At 41.0% G+C, this 26,050-nt stretch overlaps 2 protein-coding genes across 3 annotated transcripts in view; one reads left to right on the top strand and one right to left on the bottom strand.

Annotated features, from left to right (window-relative positions):
* LOC111979427 (EF-hand calcium-binding domain-containing protein 14) overlaps nt 1-21,876 on the top strand; it is a 28,006-nt gene extending 6,130 nt beyond the window's left edge. Inside the window, exons 2-10 of one of the 2 annotated variants that reach the window (XM_024009961.2) lie at nt 1,147-1,292; nt 1,533-1,678; nt 1,868-1,966; nt 3,844-3,954; nt 4,474-4,563; nt 4,873-5,037; nt 8,110-8,236; nt 8,347-8,469; nt 21,259-21,876. In XM_024009961.2, the coding sequence (XP_023865729.1) occupies nt 1,147-1,292; nt 1,533-1,678; nt 1,868-1,966; nt 3,844-3,954; nt 4,474-4,563; nt 4,873-5,037; nt 8,110-8,236; nt 8,347-8,469; nt 21,259-21,437 (1,186 nt within the window). In that variant the 3' untranslated portion in view covers nt 21,438-21,876. Of the gene's footprint in view, nt 1-1,143; nt 1,293-1,532; nt 1,679-1,867; nt 1,967-3,843; nt 3,955-4,473; nt 4,564-4,872; nt 5,038-8,109; nt 8,237-8,346; nt 8,470-21,258 lie in introns of both variants that reach the window. The other variant, XM_024009959.2, reaches the window with a different exon arrangement.
* A 2,801-nt stretch (nt 21,877-24,677) lies between these two features.
* Nucleotides 24,678-25,918, bottom strand: LOC111979205 (zinc finger protein 830). Its single transcript, XM_024009585.2, has one exon. The coding sequence runs from the start codon at nt 25,821-25,823 to the stop codon at nt 24,774-24,776; it is 1,050 nt and encodes a 349-aa protein (XP_023865353.1). The 5' UTR covers nt 25,824-25,918; the 3' UTR covers nt 24,678-24,773.
* Between the last annotated feature and the right edge of the window lie 132 nt (nt 25,919-26,050).

Genomic DNA, 26,050 nt, shown 5'->3' with positions numbered 1-26,050 from the left:
ATCTAGACCAGTAGAAAGAAGTAACTGAAACCAGCCAAAAGAATGGCGTGCAAAATTAATACGTAATTTAGCAAGCTAGTGATTTGAAGTCAGTAATCTATATGGGAACAACCAGTTCAATTTATTGATGTTGCTAGAGATGGGTGACTGAAGAATAGAAACAAACTAGATTAATTGTTGTAATGTGCCCTTGTGCACACCTCGACAACAACTGTGATTATTATTATTATTATATGACCCTGCTGGTCATATAGGAACATTTGAACATCTTGGCCATCTTCTGTTATAATCTCCACCCGGCACAGCCAGAAGAGGACTGGCCACCCCTCATAGCCTTGTTCCTCTCTAGGTTTCTTCCTAGGTTCTGGCCTTTCTAGGGAGTTTTTCTTAGCCACCGTGCTTCTAGACCTGCATTGCTTGCTGTTTGGGGTTTTAGGCTGGGTTTCTGTACAGCACTTTGTGACATCAGCTGATGTAAGAAGGGCTTTATTAATAGATTTGATTGACCAGTCTGTTGGTAGCCCTGCAGTATATGAAACCAGTAGCTTGATGGGAGAATAACTTTAATCTGTTCTAATTATTAGCTTTGGTCGAACAGGGCGAAAATGATATACTCCGTGCAGCAAACCGTTCTGCAGCTCTGCGAAGCACGTGCATTAGGTACAGGAAAAAGCGGGCTAGACATCCGACAAAAACAACATAGGGCAAAACGCATGCGCATCTGGTATAGTGCGGCACCCCCAATATAGCGTTGACAGACTGCTCCATTGACAATGGAGGCATATACTTTGCTAATGAGCTATCTGTGTCTCCGAATGGAAGACGGACGCCACAAGCATGTTGTCACTGCGTTAAAACAGTGTGTACAGTAAATGTGTACTTTGCATTTGTCAAATAATTTTCATGTGATATGAAAGTAGAGGGATTTATGTTTCTAGAACCGTATCGGAATTGAGAATCCATTCACGTTTAGATGGAGTTTTTGGCTGTTTTGGCTGATGGAGCCAATTCACCTCTGAACAGAACGTGTAAGGTCCTTGGACTATAAGGAGTAACGTTAGGCTCCTTAAGTCCATTATTTGGCTATGATGCATAAAGCTTGTGAATGTAAAATATTAATAAAAACTTTCTCATTCATCATAGAAGAAGTTACGTGAAGTGCTGCAATGTCTGCTATCCCTTGTTCCTGTTCATCATACTGGCTGCCTGTGTTACGGCTTGTGCCGGACTGATATGGATGCAGATTGCCCTGAAAGAAGATCTAGACTCCCTCAAAGAAAAGCTGCATACAAGTAAGCCATCAGACAAACACTGCAACCTGTCATTTGTCCCATGTCAATCTTTAGAAAAGGCCTTCAGGTTCAAGCATGAATTCAGCCACAATAGTACACACTATCCCACTTTACTTCACAATAAATAGTAGGCTAACCTTTGCACATCCATTGCTTATGGCTGAGTTTTACAATCATACAGCCCAGTGACTACAGTTTTAGTACATTGTATGTTTTTTTTAATGCATATTTTCTCTACAGTGGAATCCAGCCAGAAGGTGTCATCACATGAAATACCAAAACTAAGTGAAGAGCTGAAGACAAAGCAGAGAAAGCTAGAGGATATTGAAAGTGGAGACAAGGGTCTGAACAAACTGTGGTCCAACCTTACAGAGATTAACAGAAAGGTAAAGTGTTAAAGGGAAAGTGATGTTATCTGTAGAACTATCTTGTTTTGTCATCTGTCACCCCCATTGTTGTGAAACCTCTCACACCAAAGCAGGTTAAATCAAGGTTTGGATTGTAGAGTGAAAGGGAAGTCTGTTTGCCACGTGTAATTGAATGTTCTGTGTTCTGGAATGCTTCTCTCTCATTAGATCAGTTTTCTGGACACTGCGGTGAACCATCTAAAGGCCAACATCAAATCAGCCTCAGACTTAATCAACCTTCCAACTACAGTTGAAGAGCTCCAAAAGGTAGATCTAAACTTGATCACTTCTCTGAAATATACAGAATGTAAGCATTTGAAGCATAATTGAGACGCAAAAGAGAGACAAGTAAGGGTTCTCATATGTACAGTTGAAGTCGGAAGTTTACAAACATTTAGGTTGGAGTCATTAAAACTAGTTTTTCAACCACTCCACAAATTTCTTGTTAACAATCTATAGTTTTGGCAAGTTGGTTAGGACATCTACTTTGTGCATGACACAAGTAATTTTTCCAACAATTGTTTGCAAACAGATTATTTCACTTATAATTCACCGTATCACAATTCCAGTGGGTCAGAACTTTACATACACTAAATTGACTGTGCCTTTAAACAGCTTTGAAAATTCCAGAAAATGATGTCATGGCTTTAGAAGCTTCTTTAAGGCTAATTGACATCATTTGAGTCAATTGGAAGTGTACCTGTGGATGTATTTCAAGGCCTACCTTCAAACAGTGCCTTTTTGCTTGACATCATGGGAAAATGAAAAGAAATCAGCCAAGACCTCAGGAGAAAAAAAATTGAACTCCACAAGTCTGGTTCATCCTTGGGAGCAATTTCCAAATGCCTGAAGGTACCACGTTCATTTGTACAAACAATAGTACGCAAGTATAAACCACATGGGACCACACAGCCGTCATACCGCTCAGGAAGGAGATACATTCTGTCTCCTAGAGGGGAACGTACTTTGGTGTGAACTGCAAATCAATCCCAGAACAACAGCAAAGGACCTTGTGAAGATTCTGGAGGAAACGGGTACAAAAGTATCTATATCCACAGTAAAACGAGTCCTATATCAACATAACCTGAAAGGCCGCTCAGCAAGGAAGAAGCCACTGCTCTAAAACCGCCATAAAATAGCCAGACTACGGTTTGCAACTGCACATGGGGACAAAGATTGTACTTTTTGGAGAAATGTCCTCTGGTCTGATGAAACAAAAATAGAACTGTTTGGCCATAATGACCATCGTTATGCTTGGAGGAAAAAGGGAGAGGCTTGCAAGCCGAAGAACACCATCCCAACCGTGAAGCACGAGGGTGGCGGCATCAGGTTGTGGGGGTGCTTTGCTGCAGGAGGGACTGGTGGACATCACAAAATAGATGGCATCATGAGAAAGGAAAATTGTGGAAATATTGAAGCAACATCTCAAGACATCAGTCAGGAAGTTAAAGCTTGGTCGCAAATGGGTCTTCCAAATGGACAATGACCCCAAGCATACTTCCAAAGTTGTGGCAAAATGGGTTAAGGACAACAAAGTCAAGGTATTGGAGTGGCCATCACAAAGCCCTGACCTCAATCCTATAGAAAATTTGTGAGCAGAACTGAAAAAACGTGTGGGAGCAAGGAGGCCTACAAACCGGACTCAGTTACACCATCTCTGTCAGGAGGAATGGGCCAAAATTCACCCAACTTTGTGGGAAGCTTGTGGAAGGCTACCTGAAACGTTTGACCCAAGTTAAACAATTTAAAGGCAATGCTACCAAATACTAATTGAGTGTATGTAAACTTCTGACCCACTGGGAATGTGATGAAAGAAAAATAAATGCTGAAATAAATCATTCTCTCTACTATTACTCTGACATTTCACATTTTTTWAATAAAGTGGTGATCCTAACTGACCCAAGACAGGGAATTTTTACTAGGATTAAATGTCAGGAATTGTGGAACTGAGTTTAAATGTATTTGGCTAAGGTGTATGTAAACTTCCGACTTCAACTGTATATTCAGAAGTATTTGCCATGTTTGTTTGCAATTATTGCCATCAATATTGCCCGGTATTCACCCACGGTCTATTGGGTTGTCATATTGCCATTAAAAAAAGTTTATGCATCTGGGAAGTTAGGCTTAAATGTTTTCATTTGCAGAGTGTGGCTACAATCGGCAGCACTTTAACCAGTGTGCAGCATGATGTCAAGACAATGCAGACGGCCCTTGAGGACCAGAAGAAAGAAACAGACAACCTAAAGAAGACCATGGTAAAGAACATAAAAATACTAGCTTCCTTTACACACTACTCTTTTCAGCTTGAACCTACGCCTGCTTTTAGTTCGTCTGAGCCAGTTAGCGGTACCAGTGTCCAAATGCATGAGCTGCAGAATGAACTAGATGACAGATTATACAACATCTAGACCAGTAGAAAGAAGTAACTGAGGTCAGTACACTAATCTATCATTGAACTAGCTACAGTTTTTAGTTGTTTTTGTTATAGCTGCCAGAACTAGCAACTCTCCCCACTGATTTGTTGTGCACCTTTTGAATGTCGTAGCAGATTATAGGTGAAATTAACATGGGGCCCTATGTTCAATGTGTAACATGGATGGGATTATCTTTGTGTGCATGCGTCATCCACATTACATGAAACAATCTAACAGTATCCGCACAAGTGCTGATCCCTTTTTTGGCATATAAAACAGGCCAGCCTGCAAAGTGAATCTGGGTCAGTTTCTGTCAGATCAACTAAAGACTTGCTATTTTATTCTCTGTGGGCAAAATAGGATGCCGAGGCAAAAGAATCAAATGTGAAATCGACAGCCTCAGTTGAAAAAGAAACAAGCAACCGCTCATCAACATTAGCTCAAAATCAGGTACTGGTACACTACTCTTACTGTTGATCAATTCCATTCTCATACCCTTTCAAAGCATTCCATTTATGAAGGGTAGAATACTGAGTATTCTTCTCATGGATTCATTTTCTCACACAAAAGTACTTTGTTGGGTTAAAATAGAGCGTGGTTCATTTAATATGATTTTATTTTTCTTACATATTTATCTAATCAAACTGGACTGATGGTAGTGCTGTTCAGTTCCTTAATCAAACATTCATTTTTAACACATGTCCATCAATCAGATTAAGAAATAATATCTATTTGCTTGTTTGTGTTGTATTCTTACAGGATGTAACGCACCTGAGAGAGGTTGTGAGCGAGGTTAACAAGACCCAAGGGCTGTACCACTCCTGGACTGGTGACCAGATCCAGAATCTCCAAACCGCTGTGTCCAACCTCACTCAGAGGGTGTCTTCCATGGAGCAGGGCTCTCCCCAGACAACACCACACAGTGTGAGTAATGACATGGATGGTGTAATGGGAATATTTATGATGAATAAATATTCAGTAATTTAAGACTTCAAAATGTATTCAACGTTAAAAATATTTATATGAATAACTCAAAAGTACCCTTTTTGGTTGATCTTATTTTTTTAGAAATGTCGTTTGGAACATTATAGTACTCTCTCAACGTGTCACATTTCCAGAGTGGGTGCTCTGCTACTTTTGAAGATGTGATCCATTTTATACATTTATACGAGTTTATTTCTACAGCGCTATATCCACCAATTTTTCACCTTTTGTTTTCACCAGAAATTATTGCTTATGGGTACCTTTATTTATGTGTAAAATATGACTGTTTTCAGATATTTAATTCATAGATTGTGTGTTATAATGTTCTTTTTTGCAAAACGCTATATATCCATTGTTTAGCTGGAATGGAATATTTGTATATTTGATATTTTGATATTTAGTTGTCTCAGCTAGTTATCATAAGATGAATGCACAAACTAAGTCCCTCTGGATAAGAGCATCTGTTAAATGATTAAAATGTCCTCCTACTGTAATTGATGATGATAATAATAATAATACAACATTTACAATAATATTGATGTCAAATGTATCATTTGTACAGAGCTTTATTAAAAATGTAGTTATGCGTTACATTTGACTGTGTAAAACCTAGCAGTACTACTTATTTCTCTGAAAGTGAGGTGGCTATATATAGCGTTTTGCTTTTTTTTTTTGTCTCAAATGAAACCATCAATGATAGATTTCAAACAAATACACAACCCCATGCCATGATTAGATAGTGAAAAAACACCAATCTCTTTAATTTCTTTAAACAATAAACATTTCTGAACATGGATATATTGCATTTTGGAAAGAAACTACATTATAGTTTTGTATATTTATAGGTCATCAACAAATCACCAGTAGAAGGAGTTCTCTTTGAATCCATTTTCCCATTCACTGTGGTGGTGCTCATAAAATGTATCATGACTTCAGAAGTACTGTAACAGAGTACCCACTCTGATAATTTGATGTACTTGTAGAGTATTGTTTAAAGTACATGTCTAAAAATTTACAAAATCATAAAGGGTACTTTTGAGATATTCATACACGTTTTTACTAATGTAAAATACATTTATGTGAAAAATTGTATTTCAGAATCTAGACATGCTCCAGATTTTAGAGCACACCTATAAGGAGTATAATGACACCACGATGTCTGTATCATGTATGGTTCACGGATCATAAGTTCTTACAGAAGGCATGTATAGGTCTAAAAGGGGCCTAAAATGGCCACTTTCATCATGATTTTCTCATATGGTTTGTGATACAAATGTAAAAAGCATATCAAATAGCCTTCCTCCCAATGTGAGACCTGCCACAACAATCTGAGAGGTCGAAAATATTTTTGGGCCTTCCTGTCGTGGAATCGCCCCATATCGTTTGTAGCTGCTGGCAAAGTCATTGTCTTTTGTTTTGACTTTGTACATGGTTCAAGCTTCTCCGGCTGAGGTTTAGAGGACATTTCACTTTCTGATTAGAATGTAAAAGGCCCGTCTCCAAGAGGACCGTTAGACATTTTTTCTGGTTCTGTTCTGGAGGTGCCTCTGTTGCAACTTGGAATAAACCYGATTTATTTCTGATTGAGTTTATCAATGATTGCTCTCCTTTTGGTTCACCTTGAAAGTCCTGTTACAGATGGTTCAGATTATATAGTCCTTTTATGGCACACAGACCGATAAGATACAGATTCAGAATGAGCTTTAGAAAGAGCTGCTTGCCACTCAGTGGCTTTTTGCCCAGATAAGAAGTACTGTTCTTACTGCACTGGAGTTGAGATGCATTTCAAATTGGGGKGTTCATGATTTATAGTTGTGCTCGCATGTATCACAATACCATCAATTATGCTATGATCACTTAAATGTACAAAAACAATCTACTGTGCATTCGGAAAGTATTCAGACCCCTTGACTTTTTCCACATTTTGTTACGTTTCAGCCTTATTCTAAAATGGATTCAATTGTTTTTTCCCCTTCATCAATCTACACACAATACCCCATTATGACAAAGCAAAAAGTTGTCATCTTTGTTTTTTTTACAACAAAAAAAAGTATTCAGACCCTTTACTCAGTACTTTGTTGAAGCATCTTGGCAGCGATTACAGCCTCGAGTCTTCTTGGGTATGACGCTACAAGCTTGGCACACCTGTATTTGGGGAGTTTCTTTCATTCTTCTCTGCAGATCCTCTCAAGCTCTGTCAAATTGGATTGGGAGCGTCGCTGCACAGTTATTTTCAGGTCTCTTCAGAGATGTTCGATCAGGTTCATGTCCGGGCTATGGCTAGGCCTCTCAAGGACATTCAGAAACTTGTCCCGAASCCACTCCTGCATTGTTTTGGCTGTGTGCTTAGGGTCGTCCCGTTGGAAGTTGAACCTTCGCCCCAGTCTGAGCTCCTGAGCGCTTCCTCAAGGATCTCTCTGTACTTTGCTCCGCTCATCTTTCCCTCTATCCTGACTAGTCTCCCAGTCCCTGCCGCTGAAAAACATCCCCACAACATGATACTGCCACCACCATGCCTCACCATAGGGATGATGCCAGGTTTCCTCCAGATGTGACGCTTGGCATTCCCGTCCAAAGAGTTTTTAATATTGGATCTGCATTTCACTGTCAACTCTGGGACCTTATCTAGACAGATGTGTGCCTTTCCAAATCATATCCAATCAATTGAATTTACCACAGGTGGACTCCAATCAAGTTTTAGAAACATCTCAAGGTTGATCAATGGAAACAGGATGCACCTGAGCTCAATTTCGAGTCTCATAGGGAAGGGTCTGAATACTTATGTAAATAAGGTATTTKAGTTTTTTACTTAATACATTTGCAAACATTTCTAATAACATGTTTTCTCTTTGTCATTATGGGGTATTGTGTGTAGATTGATGAGGAAGAAACATTTATTTAATCCATTTTAGAGTACGGCTGTAACGTAACAAAATGTGGAAAAGGGAAAGGGGATTGAATACTTTCCGAATGTACTGTGTATAAAACAAAATGTACATTTCAACCTCTAAGGACATTGTGGAGGTAGTTGTACCATTGGCTGTCAGTGGAGATGCAACAGAACCAGTAAAGGACCTGGTCACAGAGAGGGACACCAATGCAGATGGACTTAAAGCAGCAACTTCAGAAGCTACACATGGTATAAATAAGACAAGAAAGCTTAATTGTCTATTACATTTTCATTTTTTAAAAAAAGTACAGTGATGTACAATGTTACCTTTGGATGACTTTGGCCTGTTCTTTCTCCAGAAAAATCCACAGGTTCAAAGCCAACGAGACGTCCATGGTTTTTGACTCCAAACCGCACCAAGAGAGAGTCTGGAACAGAAAGCCCAAAGACTGTGTCATTCCCTGGAGTCAGCTCTCTGAAAGGTATTGGATACATTTTTAGTTATGAAGTTTAATATCTGTGATAATACATCACAATCTTAGTCATATGCAGTGGTGGAAAAAGTACCCAATTGTCATAGTTGAGCAGGGGTGAATGTAAGTCGGTCTGGTATSGCATCCCGGCAAAATAAATAGTGGGGGTACTCCGTACTGGTAAAACATGAGCCTATCACAATTAATACAACATGCCCAATAAACTATAGGCTATTACACCCTTATTTAACATTAATGCATGTCAGCCGCATGGAAAGATTAGCYAATTAACCTGAAACCGTGTGGTATACCCTGTAAATTGAGTTGTGGTTCGAGGAGAACACTTACATTTTGTCAAGTCGGAGATGAGTGGCCAAGACCGAGGCGTGCGTGGACAACAGTGGATGCATCAATTCATGTTACAAGTCTAGGCCTAATGATAATCGCAGAATGTAGCCTACAGGKGTACCTTTAAGTGATTGTTTGACAATCAGATGGAAACATGACTGGTTGTGTTTACGCCAAGGCATAGGCGGGGTGTCCATAAGGCTAGGGGAAGCTTTCCTTAAAGTAAATAGAATTAAATAGCCAAAATTAGCTTACTCCTGTCTATACAGAAATAAATAAAATCATTCAAAATAGGCTACTACACCAGAAAAAAAAGGATTTGATCACAGAGGATCATTAGCTTCTAACAACAACAAAAAAGCTGTGGATTGTTTTAATCTCATAGCCTACAGTTGGAAGGGCCTGCAATTTGTGCAGGGCTCACTGCAGATACCAAATATATTGTTGAGTTGCGACTGTCAGTGAAAAGCAGAGRAATCCAGCCAGGCATATAGCAATATTTAAAAATACCATCGCGGAAAAACTGTTTGGAAAGCAAATGGCTATTGCTGTAAAGAGATGACAATGAAAAGACTCCAATCTGTCTTTTAGTTATCAAAATCCGTAACTTAATTGAGCGAACATCTTATTGGCACCAGCGAAGAATATTGGCCATATTACCGGTGAGTGTGCATATTCACTGTCTTTATCATTGGGTCAGTGCCACTTTTGTTTGTTTTTGGACAATAATTTCCTCCAGGTTAGATGGACGTTATATTGTATTTGTGTCTCCCCTTTTCGTAGGCCGATTTATATGGATCAGACATCGTTTTTATTGATCTGTTTTTTTGTTGTTGTCAATGTCGGCAGAGTAGGCTACCCAGTAATTTTTGTAGTATTAAAAAAAGTGTACGCGCACTTGGGTGTCCCGTACCGGTAAGAAATMAAATCTACTTTCACCGCTGTAACTTGAGTAAAAGTAAACATACCTTAACCCCCAGAGTCGATGTCTGCGCCCCCACGGAAGTCTAATTAGCATAATTTAAAAGAATCCCCATAAAAATCTGTCAGTTTAAGCTAGAGAGATGTGTTTTTTTTTTACTGTGTTAGCCTTTAAAAAACAGTAAGGACACTATGAAAGRTTAACCAAGTTTAATTCTTCCCAGAGGATCAATACAGCTGCATTAGACAAAAACATTTTCACACAAGCACAGATATTTAGCCGTTCCTTTCATGCTAAGTCTCCTACACATCTGAACAAACATTGTTCTTTACTGCTAGGCAGGACACTAGTGATATAGGCCATAAACTTTTATTTCTCCCTTAAGGTGATCTGACCTCAACCCCCCCCCCCNCCCCCCCCTCCCTCCATCAGCATATCGAATGCGTGACCCGGGCTGGCAAAATTCTGGATCATTGTTACTCTAACTTCCGCGACGCATACAAAGCCCTCCTTTTGGCAAATCTGACCACGACTCCATTTTGTTGTTCCCAGCCTACAGACAGAAACTAAAACAGGAAACGCCCGTCCTCAGGTCTGTTCAACGCTGGTCCGACCAATCTGATTCCACGCTTCGAGATTGCTTCGATCACGTGGACTGGGATATGTTCTGGATAGCGTCGAACAACAACATTGATGTATACACTGATTTGGTGAGCGAGTTTATTAGCAAGTGCATCGGTGATGTTGTACCCACGGCGACTATTAAAACCTTCCCCAACCAGAAACCGTGGATTGATGGCAGCATTCGCGCAAAACTGAAAGAGCGAACCCACTGCTTTGAATCAGGGCAAGGCGACTGGAAACATGACCGAATACAAACAGTGTAGCTATTKCCTCCAAAAGGCAATCAAACAAGCTAAGCCTCAGTATAGAGACAAAGTGGAGTCGCAATTCAACGGCTCAGACACGAGAGGTATTTGGCAGGGTCTACAGTCAATCATGGACTACAAAAAAAAAAACAGCCTCGTTGCGGACCCCGATGTCTTGTTCCCAGACAAACTAAACAACTTCTTTCCCTCGCTTTGAGGACAATACAGTGCCACCGACACGGCCCGCTATCAAAACCTGCATGCTCTCCTTCACCGCAGCCAATGTGAGTAAAACATTTAAACGTGTTAACCCTCCCAAGGCTGCCGGCCCAGACAGCATCCCTAGCCGCGTCCTCAGAGCATGCGCAGACCAGCTGGCTGGTGTGTTTACGGACATATTCAATCAATCCCTATCCCATTGTTCCTGTTCCAAGAAACCTAAGGTAATTGAGCTAAACGACTATCGCCCCGTTGCACTCACTTCCGTCATCATGAAGTGCTTTGAGAGACTAGTCAAGGATCATATCACCTCCACCCTACCTGACACCCTAGATCCACTCCAATTTGCTTACCGCCCCAATAGGTCCACAGACGACGCAATCGCAATCACACTGCACACTGCCCTAACCCATCTGGACAAGAGGAATKCCTATGTAAGGATGCTGTTCATCGACTATGGCTCAGCATTTAACACCATAGTACCCTCCAAACTTGTCATTAAGCTCGAGACCCTGTGTCACCTCCCAGCCCTGTGCAAGTGGGTCCTAGACTTTCTGATGGGACGCCGCCAGGTGGTGAGGGTAGGAAACAACATCTCCACCCCACTGATCCTCAACACTGGGGCCCCACAAGGGTGCATTTTCAGCCCTCTCCTGTACTCCCTGTTCACCCATGACTGCGGGGCCATGCACGCCTCCAACTCAATCATCAAGTTTGCAGACGACACTACAGTGGTAGGCTTGATTACCAACAATGACGACGGCCTACAGGGAGGAGGTGAGGGCCCTCGGAGTGTGGTGTCAGGAAAATAAACTCACATCAACGTCAACAAAGGAGATGATCGTGGACTTCAGGAAACAGCAGAGGGAGCACCCACCTATCCACATCGACGGGACAGTAGTGGAGAAGGTGGAAAGTTTTAAGTTCCTCGGCGTACATATCACGGACAAACTGAAATGGTCCACCCACACAGACAGCGTGGTGAAGAAGGCGCAACAGTGCCTTTCAACCTCAGGAGGCTGAAGCAATTTGGCTTGTCACCAAAAACACTCACAAACTTTTACAGATGCACAATCGAGGGCATCCTGTTGGGCTGTATCACCGCCTGGTACGGCAACTGCTCCGCCCACAACTGCAAGGCTCTCCAGAGGGTAGTGAGGAGGTCTGCACAACGCATCACCGGGGGCAAACTACCTGCCCTCCAGGACACCTACAACACCCGATATCACAGGAAGGCCAAAAAGATCATCAAGGACAACAACCACCCGAGCCACTGCCTGTTCACCCCGCTATCATCCAGAAGGCGAGGTCAGTACAGATGTATCAAAGCTGGGACCGAGAGACTGATAGAAGCTGTTTATCTCAAGGCCATCAGACTGTGCTGCTGCCAACATACTGACTCAAATCTCTAGCCACTTTAATAATAAAAAATTGGATGTAATAAATGTATCACTAGTCACTTTAAGCAATGCCACTTTATATAATGTTTACATACCCTACATTACTAATCTCATATGTATATACTGTACTCTATACCATCTACTGCATCTTGTCTATGCCGTTCGGCCATCGCTCATCCAAATATTTAMATGTACATATTCTTATTCATTCCTTTACACTTGTGTGTAAAAGGTAGTTGTTGTGAAATTGTTAGATTACTTGTTCGATATTACTGCATGGTCGGAACTAGAAGCACAAGCATTTCGTTACACTCGCATTAACATCTGCTAACCATGTGTATGTGACCAATAAAAGTGTTTGTCAGACCATGAGACGTCCCGAAAATCGGTTTTCTCACAAAATTGTATGTAGTGTTCGAACMGTTTGGCCTACAAACTATTACTAACAAGATGTGGTTCTCCGTTTTGCTCTACAACCCGCCGAAGGGTTTTGGCACTTGTCTGAAGTCGGGAACAGCAAATCTGCCAACTTCTGTCTGTTGCATCCGAACAGACAGAAGGGCTACACACTAATATGACCCCTCTGTGGAAAGGTGAGGCTCCCACAGGCCTTACAAGACTTGTCTAAAGGTCCCCCGGTACCAGTTGAAAAAATMTATGGCTGTATATATGGAGATAGTTTAGTGCCAAAAATAATCATAATTAAAAACATGTTTCCCGATCTTTCTTAAAAGTATGTGGACACCTGCTTGTCGAACATCTCATTTCAAAATCATGGGCATTAATATGGAGTTGGTCCCCTGTTTGTTGCTATAACAGCCTCCACTCTTCTGAAAAGGCTTTCCACTAAATGTTGGAACATTGCTGTGGGGACTTGCTTCCATTCAGCCACGAGCATTAGTGAAGTCGGGCACTGATGTTGGGGGATTATGCCAGGCTCGCAGTCGGCGTTCCAATTCATCTCAAAGGTGTTCGATGTGGTTGAGGTCAGGGCTCTGTGCAGGCCAGTCAAGTTCTTCCACACCGATCTCAACAAACCATTTCTGTATGGACCTCTCTTTATGCATGGGGGCGTTTCATGCTGAAACAGGAAAGGGCCTTCCCCAAACTGTTGCCACAAAGTTGGAAGCACAAAATCGTCTAGAATGTCATTGWATGCTGTAGCATTAATATTTCCCTTTACTGGAACTAAGGGGCCTATCCCACACCATGATAAACAGCCCCAGACTATTATTCCTCCTCCACCAAACGATGCTTGGTATTGCTCATGGTGATCTTAGGCTGGTGTGCGGCTAATCTGCCATGGAAACCCAATTCATGAAGCTCCCAACGAACAGTTCTTGTGCTGACGTTGCTTCCAGGGGCAGTTTGAAACTCAGTAGTGAGTGTTGCAACCGAGGACAGAAGATTTTTTCCYTGATATGCGCTTCAGCACTCGGTGGTCCCATTCTGTGAGCTTGTGTGGCCTACCACTTTGCAGCTGAACCGTTGTTGCTCCTAGACGTTTCCACTTCACAAAAACAATACTTAAAGTTGACCGTGGCTGCTCTAGCAGGGCAGAAAATTGACTAACTGACTTGTTGGAAAGGTGGCATCCTATAACGGTTCGACATCGAAAGTCACTGAGCTCTTCAGAAAGGCCATTCTACTACCAATGTTTGTCTATGGCTGTGTGTTCGATTTTRATACACGTGTCAGCAACGAATGGCTGAAATAGCCTAATCCATTGATTTGAAGGGGTATCCACATACTTTTGTATTTACATTGCATTCGGAAACTATTCCGACCCCTTGACTTGTTCCACATTTTGTTACGTTACAGCCTTATTCCAAAATGGATTAAATTCAATCTACACATAATTCCCCATAAAGACAAAGCAAAAAAAACGTTTTTTAGACACTTTTGCAAATGAATTTAAAAAAAGGAAATTGTATTTACATAAGTATTCAGACCCTTTACTCAGTACTTTGTTGAAGCACCTTCGGCAGCAATTACCGCCTCGAGTCTTCTTGGGTATGACGCTACAAGCTTGGCACACCTGTAGGTGGGGAGTTTCTCCCATGCTTCTCTGCAGATCCTCTCAAGCTCTGTCAGGTTGGATGGGGAGCGTCGCTGCACAGCTATTTTCAGGTTTCTCCAGAGATGTTCGATCGGGTTCATGTCCTGGCTATGGCTGGGCCACTCAAGGACATTCAGAGACTTGTCCCGAAGCCCCTCTTGTGTTGTCTTGGCTGTGTGCTTAGGGTTGTTGTCCTGTTGAAAGGTGAACCTTCGCCCCAGTCTGAGGTCCCGAGTGCTCTGGAACAGGTTTTCATCAATGATCTCTCTGTACTTTGCTCCCTACATCTTTCCCTTGATCCTTACTAGTCTCCCAGTCCTTGCAGCTGAAAAACATCCCCACAGCATGATGCTGCCACCACCATGCTTCACCGTAGGGATGGTTTCAGGTTTCCTCCTGACGTGACGCTTCAGGCCAAAGAATGGTCTGAGGGTATTTAGGTGCCTTTTGGTAAACTGTAAGCGGGCTGTCATGTGCCTTTTACTGAGGTGTGGCTTCCCATCTGGCTACTCTACCATAAAGGCCTGATTGGTGAGTGCTGCAGAGATGTTTGTCCTAGAAGGTTCTCCACAGAGGAATTCTGGAGCTCTGTCAGAGTGACCATCGGGTTCTTGGTCACCTCCCTGACCAAGGACCTCCTCCCCCGATTGCTCAGTTTGACGGGGCGGACAGCTCTAGGAAGATACTTGGTGATCCAAACTTCTTCCYTTTAAGAATGATGGAGGCCACTGTGTTCTTGGGGACCTTCAATGCTGCAGACATTTCTTGGTACCCTTCCCCAGATCTGTGACTTGACACAATCCTGTTTCGGAGCTCTACGGACAATTTCTTTGACTTCGTGGCTTGGTTTTAGCTCTGACATGCACTGTCAACTTATATAGACAAGTGTGCCCTTCCAAATCATGTCCAATCAATTGAATTTACCACAGATGGACTCCAGTCAAGTTGTAGAAGCATCTCAAGGATGATCATTGGAAACATGGTGCACCTGAGCTCAATTTTGAGTTTCATACAGCAAAGTGTTTGAATAATGTAAATAAMATATTTATTTTTTGTTTTTAAAGGAATTCATATTAATACATTTATAAATTATCAAACTTTTCTAAAAACCTGTTTTCGCTTTGTCATTATGTGTAAATTGATGAGCGGGAAAAAATATTAAATCCATTTTAGAATAAGGCTGTAACGTAATAAAATGTGGAAAAAGTCAAGGTGTCTGAATAATTTCCGAGTGCACTATTAGGGTTGCAACGTGTTGGAAACGTTCTGGTAAATTTCCATGTCATGTTAAGCCCGGAAATTTGGGGAATTTTGCTTCAATTCATCAAAAGTTAGCTTATAACAGTGAACCTTTTTTGTGGGATACACAAGGCAATTCTAGGTCTTGTGGCATGTTTTGGTTGAACTATCCCCAATTCAATGGAATTGCAACCCTCTGCATGCATTCTTCCATTACATGTGCAGTACACTCTTCCGTCAAGTACAGTTAAAGTCGGAAGTTTAAATACACCTTAGCCAAATGCATTTAAACTCCGTTTTTCATAATTTCTGACATTTAATCCTAGTAAAAATTCCCTATATTAGGTATGTTAGGTTCACCACTTTATTTTAAGAATGTGAAATATCAGAATAATAGTAGAGAATGATTTATTTATTTCTTCTTTATTTCTTTATTTCTTTATTTCTTTAATCACATTCCCAGTGGGTCAGAAATTTACATACACTCAATTAGTATTTGGTAGCATTGCCTTTAAATTGTTTAACTTGGGTCAAATGTTTCGGGTAGCCTTCCACAAGCTTCCCACAATAAGTTGGGTGAATTTTGGCCCATTCCTCCTGACCAAAGCTGGTGTAACTGAGTCAGGTTTGTAGGCCTCCTTGCTCGCACACAACATGATGCTGCCACCCCCGTGCTTCACGGTTGGGATGGTGTTCTTCGGCATGCAAGCCTCCCATTTCCTCCAAGCATAACAATGGTCATTATGGCCAAACAGTTAAATTTTTGTTTCATCAGACCAGAGGACATTTCTCCAAAAAGTATGATCTTTGTCCCCATGTGCAGTTGCAATCCATAGTCTGGCTTTTTTATGGTGGTTTTGGAGCAGTGGCTTCTTCCTTGCTGAGCGGCCTTTCAGGTTATGTTGATATAGGACTCGTTTTACTGTGGATATAGATACTTTTGTACCTGTTTCCTCCAGAATCTTCACAAGGTCCTTTGCTGTTGTTCTGGGATTGATTTGCGCTTTTCACACCAAAGTACGTTCATCTCTAGGAGACAGAACGCGTCTCCTTCCTGAGCGGTATGACGGCTGCGTGGTCCCATGGTGTTATACTTGCGTAGTATTGTTTGTACAGATGAACGTGGTACCTTCAGGCGTTTGGAAATTGCTCCCAAGGATGAACCAGACTTGTGGATGTCTACAATTTATTTTCTGAGGTCTTGGTTGATTTTCTTTTGATATTCACATGATGTCAAGCAAAGAGACACTGAGTTTGAAGGTAGCCCTTGAAATACATCCACAGGTTACACCTCCAATTGACTCAAATTATGTCAATTAGCCTATCATAGCTTCTAAAGCCATGACATCATTTTGTGGAATTTTTCAAGCTGTTTAAAGTTAGTCAACTTAGTGTATGTAAACTTCTGACCCACTGGGAATGTGATGAAAGAAATACAAGCTGAGAAAAATCATTCTCTACTATTATTCTGACATTTCACATTCTTGAAATAAAGTGGTGACTCTAACTGACCTAAGACAGGGAATTTTTACTCGTATTCAATGACAGTAATTGTGAAAAACTGAGTTTAAATGTATTTGGTTAAGGTGTATGTCAACTTCTGACTTCAACTGTATATACACTAACTGTACAGCTGATTCTTCTCAAGATCTTGCACACTAATGAGATGATATTGAGCCTACACTACTATGCTGTCTGAACCAAGGACTACATGCTTTCTGGTAAGTTTTGATTACAATACTGGGTGGGGTGAATATATTTTACGTGACATCATTTTTTGTTAACTAGTAAATATTAGCCTACAGCAAAGTGTGTTTTAAATAATTTCTAACTTGTTAACAATTTCTGCTAGTTAATTTTAGCTTGAGCCTACTAACTTAAATGTTTTAAAATAAAACATTCCTTATCTTACAAAGGAGTTAAAAAAAAATATCTAACTACTTATATTACTATTTATATTTACATGGAATTGTATTTATTAATTTTTTTACTTGTTTTTATTCTAATCTTCACAGGAAAATGCCACGGGCACTATCTGATGTGTGGAGACATTTCACTGCAGCTAATGTAGAAGGAAAAGTTGTGTACATTTGCAAATACTGTGCCGAATCGTATGTGAAGAATGCAACAAAGATGCAGAATCATCTGGCCAAYTGCATAAAGTTCCCTCAGCTCTCACAACAAGCAACCTCTGACAAAAAGTCCCTCTACTTCTATTCGAGGTGAAAATGATGAATCAGATACCTTATAGATAGCAACAGCTCATGGTCCTCCTTGGAATCAAGTTTTTTTGACTCAATGGAGGAACTTAGTCAGAGAAATGCTGATGAATGTCTTGATCGAGCTGTGTATGCAACTGGTTCACCTCAGATGCTCACAGGCAATGTATATTGGAAGAGATTTCTGAATGTTCTTCGCCCAGCATACACCCCTCCAACCAGACATGCTTTATCTACTCATTTGCTGGATGCAGAGTTCAACAGAGTTCAAGTGAAGGTCAAGCAAATCATTGAGAAAGTAGACTGTATTGCAATCATCTCTGATGGGTGGTCGAATGGTTGTGCGAAAGGAATAATTAACTACATCTCCACCCTTCAACCAGTATTCTACAAGCGCACAGACACAATGGACAACAGACACACTGGTCTCTACATTGCAGATGAGCTGAAGGCAGTCTTGGACCTCAAAAGGTATTTGCACTGGTGACAGACATTTCTGCGAACRTGCTTGGTCTAAAGTGGAGGAGTCCTACCCTCACATCACACCCATTGGCTGTGCTGCTCATGCATTGAATCTGCTCCTCAAGGACATCATGGCACTGAAAACAATGGATACACTCTACAAGAGAGCCAAGGAAATGGTTAGGTATGTGAAGGGTCATCAAGTTATAGCAATAATCTTCCTCACCAAGCAAAGTGAGAAGAATAAGAGCACTACATRGAAGCTGCCCAACAACACCCGTTGGGGTGGTGTTGTCATCATGTTTGACAGTCTCCTGGAGAGGAAGGAGTCTCTCCAAGAAATGGCCATATCACAGTCTGCCGATATGGACAGCACCATCAAGAGGATCCTCCTGGATGATGTATTTTGGGAGAGAGTGGTAAGCAGCCTGAAACTCCTGAAACCTGTAGCAGTAGCCATTGCACGGATTGAGGGAGACAATGCCATCCTGTCTGATGTTCAGACTCTGCTTGCAGATGTAAGAGAAGAAATCCATACTGCCCTGCCCACTTCACTGTTCCTCCAAGCAGAGGAAACTGCAGTTCTGAAATACATCAAAAAGCGTGAAGACTTCTGCCTGAAGCCCATACATGCCGCAGCGTACATGTTGGACCCCAAGTATGCTGGCAAGAGCATCCTGTCTGGTGCAGAGATCAACAAGGCCTATGGTGTCATCACTACCGTGTCTCGCCACCTTGGCCTGGATGAGGGCAAGGTTCTTGGCAGTCTGGCGAAGTACACTTCCAAGCAAGGGCTTTGGGATGGAGATGCAATATGGCAGTCGTGCCAACATATCTCATCAGCCACCTGGTGGAAGGGACTTTGTGGATCTGAGGCTCTTTCCCCTGTTGCCTCCATCATCCTACAAATCCCACCAACAGCCGCCGAAGATGAGGCCTCAGAGTCTGATGTTCAAGAGGTGGACATTGAGGAGGTCCAGGGAGAAGACATGGAAGCCTGAGAGGAAGACAACCAAAGCTTTAGTTTAATTTTACAGATGTATGTTGAAAACGTTTTTAGGAGATGCGATGGATCATTGGGGATCATTCAATATTCCCTTTCTTTTGTTGTTCAGTGAAATCATCCCATGTGAAGAGACAACTCGTTTAATTAAAGTTGAATTCGTAACTAAATAGTTTTTTTTATTTCTATTGGAAGGTTTTAATAATTTGCAATTATGTCTAATTATAATAAGGTAAACGGTTTATGTTTCTGTCTCCATATGATATGGTAAGTATATCCAATGCAAAACAAATCTACATTTAAATCGTATTAATATTAATTTGCCTATATTTCCATTAACTCCCATGGAAAGTTTCCACCTCTGAATATTCCCCAAAATGTGCATCTCTCAGACACTTCAGAAAAAACATCCTTTTGATTTTCTGGGGGGGCTGCTATCTGTTTTTCTATGTGTTTGTATGGGCTAATGGGAGAGAAAATGTTTTTCATATTTTAAAATTCAAAAGGCAGTAAGGCCAACATTGTTTTTTTCCTTCATATTATAAAATTCTAAATCAAATAGCAAAATGATCCTTGTTATGACCTTCATAAAACAATGCCATATGGCTCATTAGTAGAACCCCTCTCCCCCGGATTAGACAGGGTTTAGACTGCTATGGATTTTTAATAGAAAATGACTCAAGTGAAAGTCACCCAGTAAAATATTACTTGAGTAAAAGTATAAAAGTATTTGGTTTTAAATATACTTAAGTGTCCAAATTAAAGGTATACATTTCAATTTCCTTATATTAAGAAAACCAGATGGCATGTCGTTTTTTATAGCCACTCCAACGCATAATTTACAAAGTATTTGTGTTTAGTGAGTCCGATAGATCAGCGGTAGTAGGGATGACCAGGTATGTGCTCTTGAGTGTTTAAGTTGCATTTTCCTATCCTGCTAAGCATTCAAWATGAAATTAATACTTTTGGGTGTTAAGGAAAATGAATGGTGTGAAAAGTACAAGATAATCCACCTGACCAGTGTGGCATATTAAGAAGCTGATTAAACAGCATTATCATTACACAGGTGCACCTTGTGCTGGGGAGAATTAAAGGCCACTCTKACATGTGCAGTTTTGTCACACAACACAATGTCACAATTGGCATGCTGACTGCAAGAATGTTCACCAGAGCTGTTGCCAGAGAATTTAATGTTAATTTCTCTACCGTAAGCCGCCTCCAACGTCATTTTAGAGAATTTGGCAGTACGTCAAACCGGCCTCACAGCCGCAGACCACATGTAACCACCGTATGCACAAACTGTCAGAATCCGTCTCAGGGAAGCTCATGCGTGCTCGTCGTCCTCACAYGGGTCTTGACCTGACTGGAGTTTGCCGTCGTAKCTGACTTAAGTGGGCAAATGCTCACCTTCGATGGCCACTGGCACACTGGAGAAGTGTGCTCTTCACGGATTAATCCTGTTTTCAACTGTACTGGGCAGATGGCAGACAGCGTCGTGTGGGCGAGCGGTTTGCCAATGTCAACGTTGTGAACCGAGTGCCCCATGTTAGCAGTGGGGTTATGGTATAGGCAGGCATAAGGAATGGACAACGAACACAATTGCATTTTATCACCGTCCATCACTTAACCACCATGAAGTTCATTTTATTTAATCTGTCTATAAACTCTTAATGCGTTTCACGTCGTAGTGGTAGTACAACGTAGTATTTCATCCTGTGACTCCAAGTTTTCAACATGGTTTATGATATCAATATTTGCACATAAAGGAGTTTCCAAGACAATTGATGCATAATGGTTTTACCGACACAAAGATCCCACCATGTCGAACGAACAAATTGTCTCTCGACATTTGACATTGTACCGACACTTCCTGTTTCCYTCACGCCTGTCATTTTATTTTATACTGCATGACTTTACGCACATAAAAACTGTGGATGGAAATGTGCTTGTTTACAGAGTATCCTGCATACACAAGGAGAAATGCAGCTGTAAAAGTCAGAATTCATTTTATTTTGTGGCCAATTAACAATTACCTGAAACCTCTCCTACTTCCAATAGATCTCAAAGAGCTCTTTGAGCGCTCGGGTACCGACCCCACCTCTCAGGGAATGTCTTACCAAGTCCTGAGGAAATTATTTGACACAGCAACGCCAGACCCCCATAGCCTGGATCGCTACGACAAAGACGGGGACCAGAGATTCTCACTGGCTGAAATGAAAGCTGCTGCTGGTCTGTGAGAAGAGGAGTGGCAGAGGCAGCAGTGGAAGGAGAAGAGGTCTCTGGTGTGTGTGGAGTGCCTCACAGTAAAGACGGTTGCACTTTTATTGAACTAAGTATTTAATAACAAAATGATTAATAACAAACTGAATGTTGAACAGTAGCACTGGCATCCCCCCCCCCCACACACACACACACACACCTTACTGGTCCTACACGCCTAAGCTAGAGTAAGCAACTCAGATCCAAGCTTCGATATTTCTTATTATTTTCCTGAACAGTTTACAAAATTGTACTTTTCTGAATTTATTTTTATTTTTTATTTTAGACCAGTTGATGTCAAAGGAATTGTTGAGAAAGGTCAAAATATCACATTATAATGTAGTTCCTACCACACACACACTCCCGTTTTAGATAAGTTCAGATCGTTGTTGCTTATTTTCTGTCTTTATACATGTTTTGTTGTAAGTCTTGAGTTATTTTCTGTATTCTTATTTGGATTTTAATGTAACACAGAGACTGTAGACATACCCTTAACCCAACCATAGTTTGTTTTTAAGTCTGCAATATTTGAAGGGCTATAAACACACACTTTTAACTAGTTCAGAATGAATCATGTTGAAATATTAACTCCTGAAGCATATGTAGCAATAATACAATGTAAATTAGCTTATACTAACGGACTARAGTGATCACTTCAATTTGCAGTATATATACAGTACCAGTCAAAAGTTTGGACACCTACTCATTCAAGGGTTTTTCTTTATTTTACTATTTTCTACATTTTAGAGTCATAGTGAAGACAAACTATGAAATAACAAATATGGAATGATGTAGTAACCAAAAAAGTGTTAAACAAATATATTTTAGATTCTTCAAAGTAGCAACCCTTTGCCTTTGACAGCTTTGCCTTCTCTCCAACCAGCTTAACCTGGAATGCTTTTCCAACAGTCTTGAAGGAGTTCCCACGTATGCTGAGCACTTGTTGGCTGCTTTTTCTTCACTCTGCGGCCCAACTCATCCCAAACCATCTCAATTGGGTTGAGGTTGGGTGATTGAGGAGGCCAGGTCATCTGATGCAGCACTCATCACTCTCCTTTGTCAAATAGCCCTTACACAGCCTGAGGGTGTTTTGGGTCATTGTCCTGTTGAAAAACAAATGATAGTCCCACTAAGCGCAAACCAGATGGGATGGCGTATCGCTGCAGAATGCTGTGGTAGCCATGCTGGTTAAGTGTGCCTTGAATTCTAAATAAATCAATGAGTGTCACCAGCAAAGAACCCCCACACCATCACACCACCTCCTCCTTGCTTTACGGTGGGAACTACATATGCGGAGATCATCCGTTAACCTACTCTGTCTCTCACAGACAGCGGTTTGAATCAAAAATCGCAAATTTGGACTCATCAGACCAAAGAACAGATTTCCACCAGTCTAATGTCCATTGCTCGTGTTTCTTGGCCCAAGCAAGTCTCTTCTTCTTATTGGTGTTTAGTAGTGGTTTCTTTGCAACAATTTGACCATGAAGGCCTGATTCACACAGTCTCCTCTGAACAGTTGATGTTGAAAGGTGTCTGTTACTTGTACTCTGCAGCATTTATTTGGGCTGCAGTTTCTGAGGCTGGTAACTCTAATGAACTTATCCTCTGCAGCAGAGGTAACTCTGGTTCTTCCTTTCCTGTGGCGGTCCTCATAAGAGCCAGTTTCATCATAGTGCTTGATGGTTTTGCGCCTGCACTTGAAGAAACTTTCAAAGTTCTTGAAATGTTCCGTATTGACTGACCTTCATGTCTTAAAATAATGATGGACTGTTGTTTCGCTTTGCTTATTTGAGCKGTTTTTGCCATAATATGGACTTGGTCTTTTACCAAATAGGGCTATCTTCTGTATACCACCCCTACCTTGTCACAACAACTGATTGGCTCAAATGCATTAAGAAGGTAAGAAATTCCACAAATGAACTTAACAAGGCACACCTGTTAATTGAAATGCATTCCAGGTGACTACCATATGAAGCTGGTTGAGAGAATAGCAAGAGTGTGAAAAGCTGTCATCAAGGTGACTTTGAAGAACCTCAAATATAAAATATATTTTGATTTGTTTAACACTTTTTGTTTACTACATGATTTCATATGCTATTTCATAGTTTTGATGTCTTCACTATTATTCTACAATGTAGAAAATAGTAAAAATAAAGAAAAACCCTGGAATGAGTAGGTGTGTCCAAACTTTTGACTGGTACTGTAAGTGTTGTGTGTAGTACTGAAGAAAGACAAAAGTAAGCACACCTGGCTGTGATAATGTAACTGATAGTGAGAGAAGCACTGATCCCTCTTGATTCTGTAATTTTGTGTGGGCCTTTACATGATGAAATGCAAATGTACAAATCAGAACATGTCAAATCACTCAACACTGTCGTATGATGTAAATATGGTAGAATTGTTTTATATGGTATCATGTAATATTGACTTGTTTGGGGGGGGGGGACTTGGGCTGCTTTGTATAGCTAGAGGACTGTAGATAATCCTCAGCATTGTAATGGAAATTGTTTTATGACGTTGTGCTTTGCATGTTTCTCAATGTAACATGAATGAATGTGTAATTTATCAATTTAACATAAAGGACTGTTTGAACGTAATTTTGTTTTGCAGGGTAATGGTGTGGAATTCTGTAACTCAATTAGGTAAAACAGATTTTGAATTGTAATTTAGATTTCCGACAGGAATATTGTCCCTACAAAGATGTGTGCTTTGGGAATTTTATTAATGTTTTGTGCGAGCACTAATGAATAAATGAAAATGTGGATTAACAGGATTTTACAATCTGTAGTTTCCATACTTTTTCAAATGTTAGACGGTATTCAAGTCAAGGTCCTCATAAAGGAGGACTCTAGTTTTTGTTTTGGAATGCAGTGTATCATGTACCAGTATGCACCAGGTTCRGATAATGAGGAACAGATGGGGTGTAAATTGAATATGTTTTGTTTGTATTAGCTGTGATTGTATATTTGTTGTGCAACCACAGAGGAAACTAAATTAGTGTGCATTTTATTATGGGTTTGAGCTGTGTGTAAGGGCTTCAGGAATGAGAATTTAGGATTTGGCTTCCATTAATTTTTTAATTGAATGCTGATAGTACAGTATTTCTGCAAGTGTGCGACAGTCTGACAGTAGAAAAACAGCATTTACCACAAAAGCATTTTATATAGACATAAAAACTGTAGAAGACAACACTTTTAGATATCCTCAACAAATGTTTGTCATTGACATGGAGGGAGAAAAGAAGTGGCTTCCTATGCAACTTCGCTCTTATTTATAATCTGGAGAAACCTTTTGATCAAAAGGCCCTGGGAATTTTAAGCAAGGGCGCCTTTGGCCCTCCAGTCCCTTGACAACAAGTGGAGCAGCTCTTCTTCATCCTCATCACTTCTGCTGGAGTCTTCCTGGTCTTCTGTTTTCTCCTTCACAACCTTCTTCACCACATCTTGCTTATCTCTCAATACCTCAACCCTCCGGTAACATTCAATTTGCTCATCGATTTCATCAATCTGACGCTCAAAACGACCCTCCTCGTCATCCTCGGCTACAATGGCCTCTGATTTGGTGTTCACCTGCCGCATTTCCTTTTGGAACTCTTCCCACTCCTTATCCATTTGATCTTTGGGAGCATCGACATTACGGACTTTGGCATCTCTCACTGGGTCGTCAAAGAAGCCTTCTGGTAGCGCTTCAGGTGTATTTCCCTTCTTCTCCACACTCTTCTCAGTTTCATCTGGTTTGAGGATAGACCCTGAATGAGAAGCAGCTGGGACAGCTGGAATGGTGCTGTTGTCGAAGAAATCAGATGGGAGTCCTGGGGCAGGTGCCCCCTTCTGCACACCCAAGCTAGAATCTGCCCCCTGGTCATCAGCCTCCTCTTCATCACTGTCTTCATCATAGACTCCGGCCAAAAGACTCAGCCTAGCAGATGTCGTTTTTTTCAATATTCCAGGTCGTTTCTTCGGCCCCGGTGGGGCAGGTTTAGCAAAGAAATCATCAGGTAGCCCTGACGTAGATAACTGCTCTGTACCTGCCACTGGTTTAAACTTCTTCCCATTCGTGTCTTCAGATTCCAAAGCTTTCCTTTTAAGCGAAGGATGGGGTCCTTGACTTGTAGAACTTTGTTTAGACCCCTTGAGCTCGGAAACGTTCTCCTTGTGCTGTTTTCCAAGAATGTGAGTCTGCCACAATAGTTCGTTCTTTACTCGCTCGTTGCAGAGTACGCAGCTAAGGTGATCGAGACTGTTGTACTTGGCATATGGGGATTCGACACGCTTCTTATCTATCGTTTGCCTTTGTTTCTCTCTCATTAACCGTCGCAGTTCATCTTGATGTATCACTTTCTTCTGCTTATTTTTTGGAGGCATTCTTTCATTGAGTTTCAAACCAAATTTCAGAAAGCTTGGGAAAGAAAAAAAACACGGAGTGTGTCTTCATTCAAGACCCGTAGTAGGCGTCAAACATATTGCCAGATTTAAGTTTGAGAACAAATACTGTAAATTATACCCAACGCTGGTACTTTTACAATGCATATATCATCACGAGTTAACAACAATATATTTTGTGTGCCTTAAAAAAATATTTTGCGTTTCTA

Source organism: Salvelinus sp. IW2-2015, linkage group LG19, assembly GCF_002910315.2.
Source record: "Salvelinus sp. IW2-2015 linkage group LG19, ASM291031v2, whole genome shotgun sequence".
In the NCBI taxonomy this organism is placed as follows: Eukaryota; Metazoa; Chordata; class Actinopteri; order Salmoniformes; family Salmonidae; genus Salvelinus; species Salvelinus sp. IW2-2015.
This window is presented reverse-complemented; position numbering and strand designations above follow the sequence as displayed.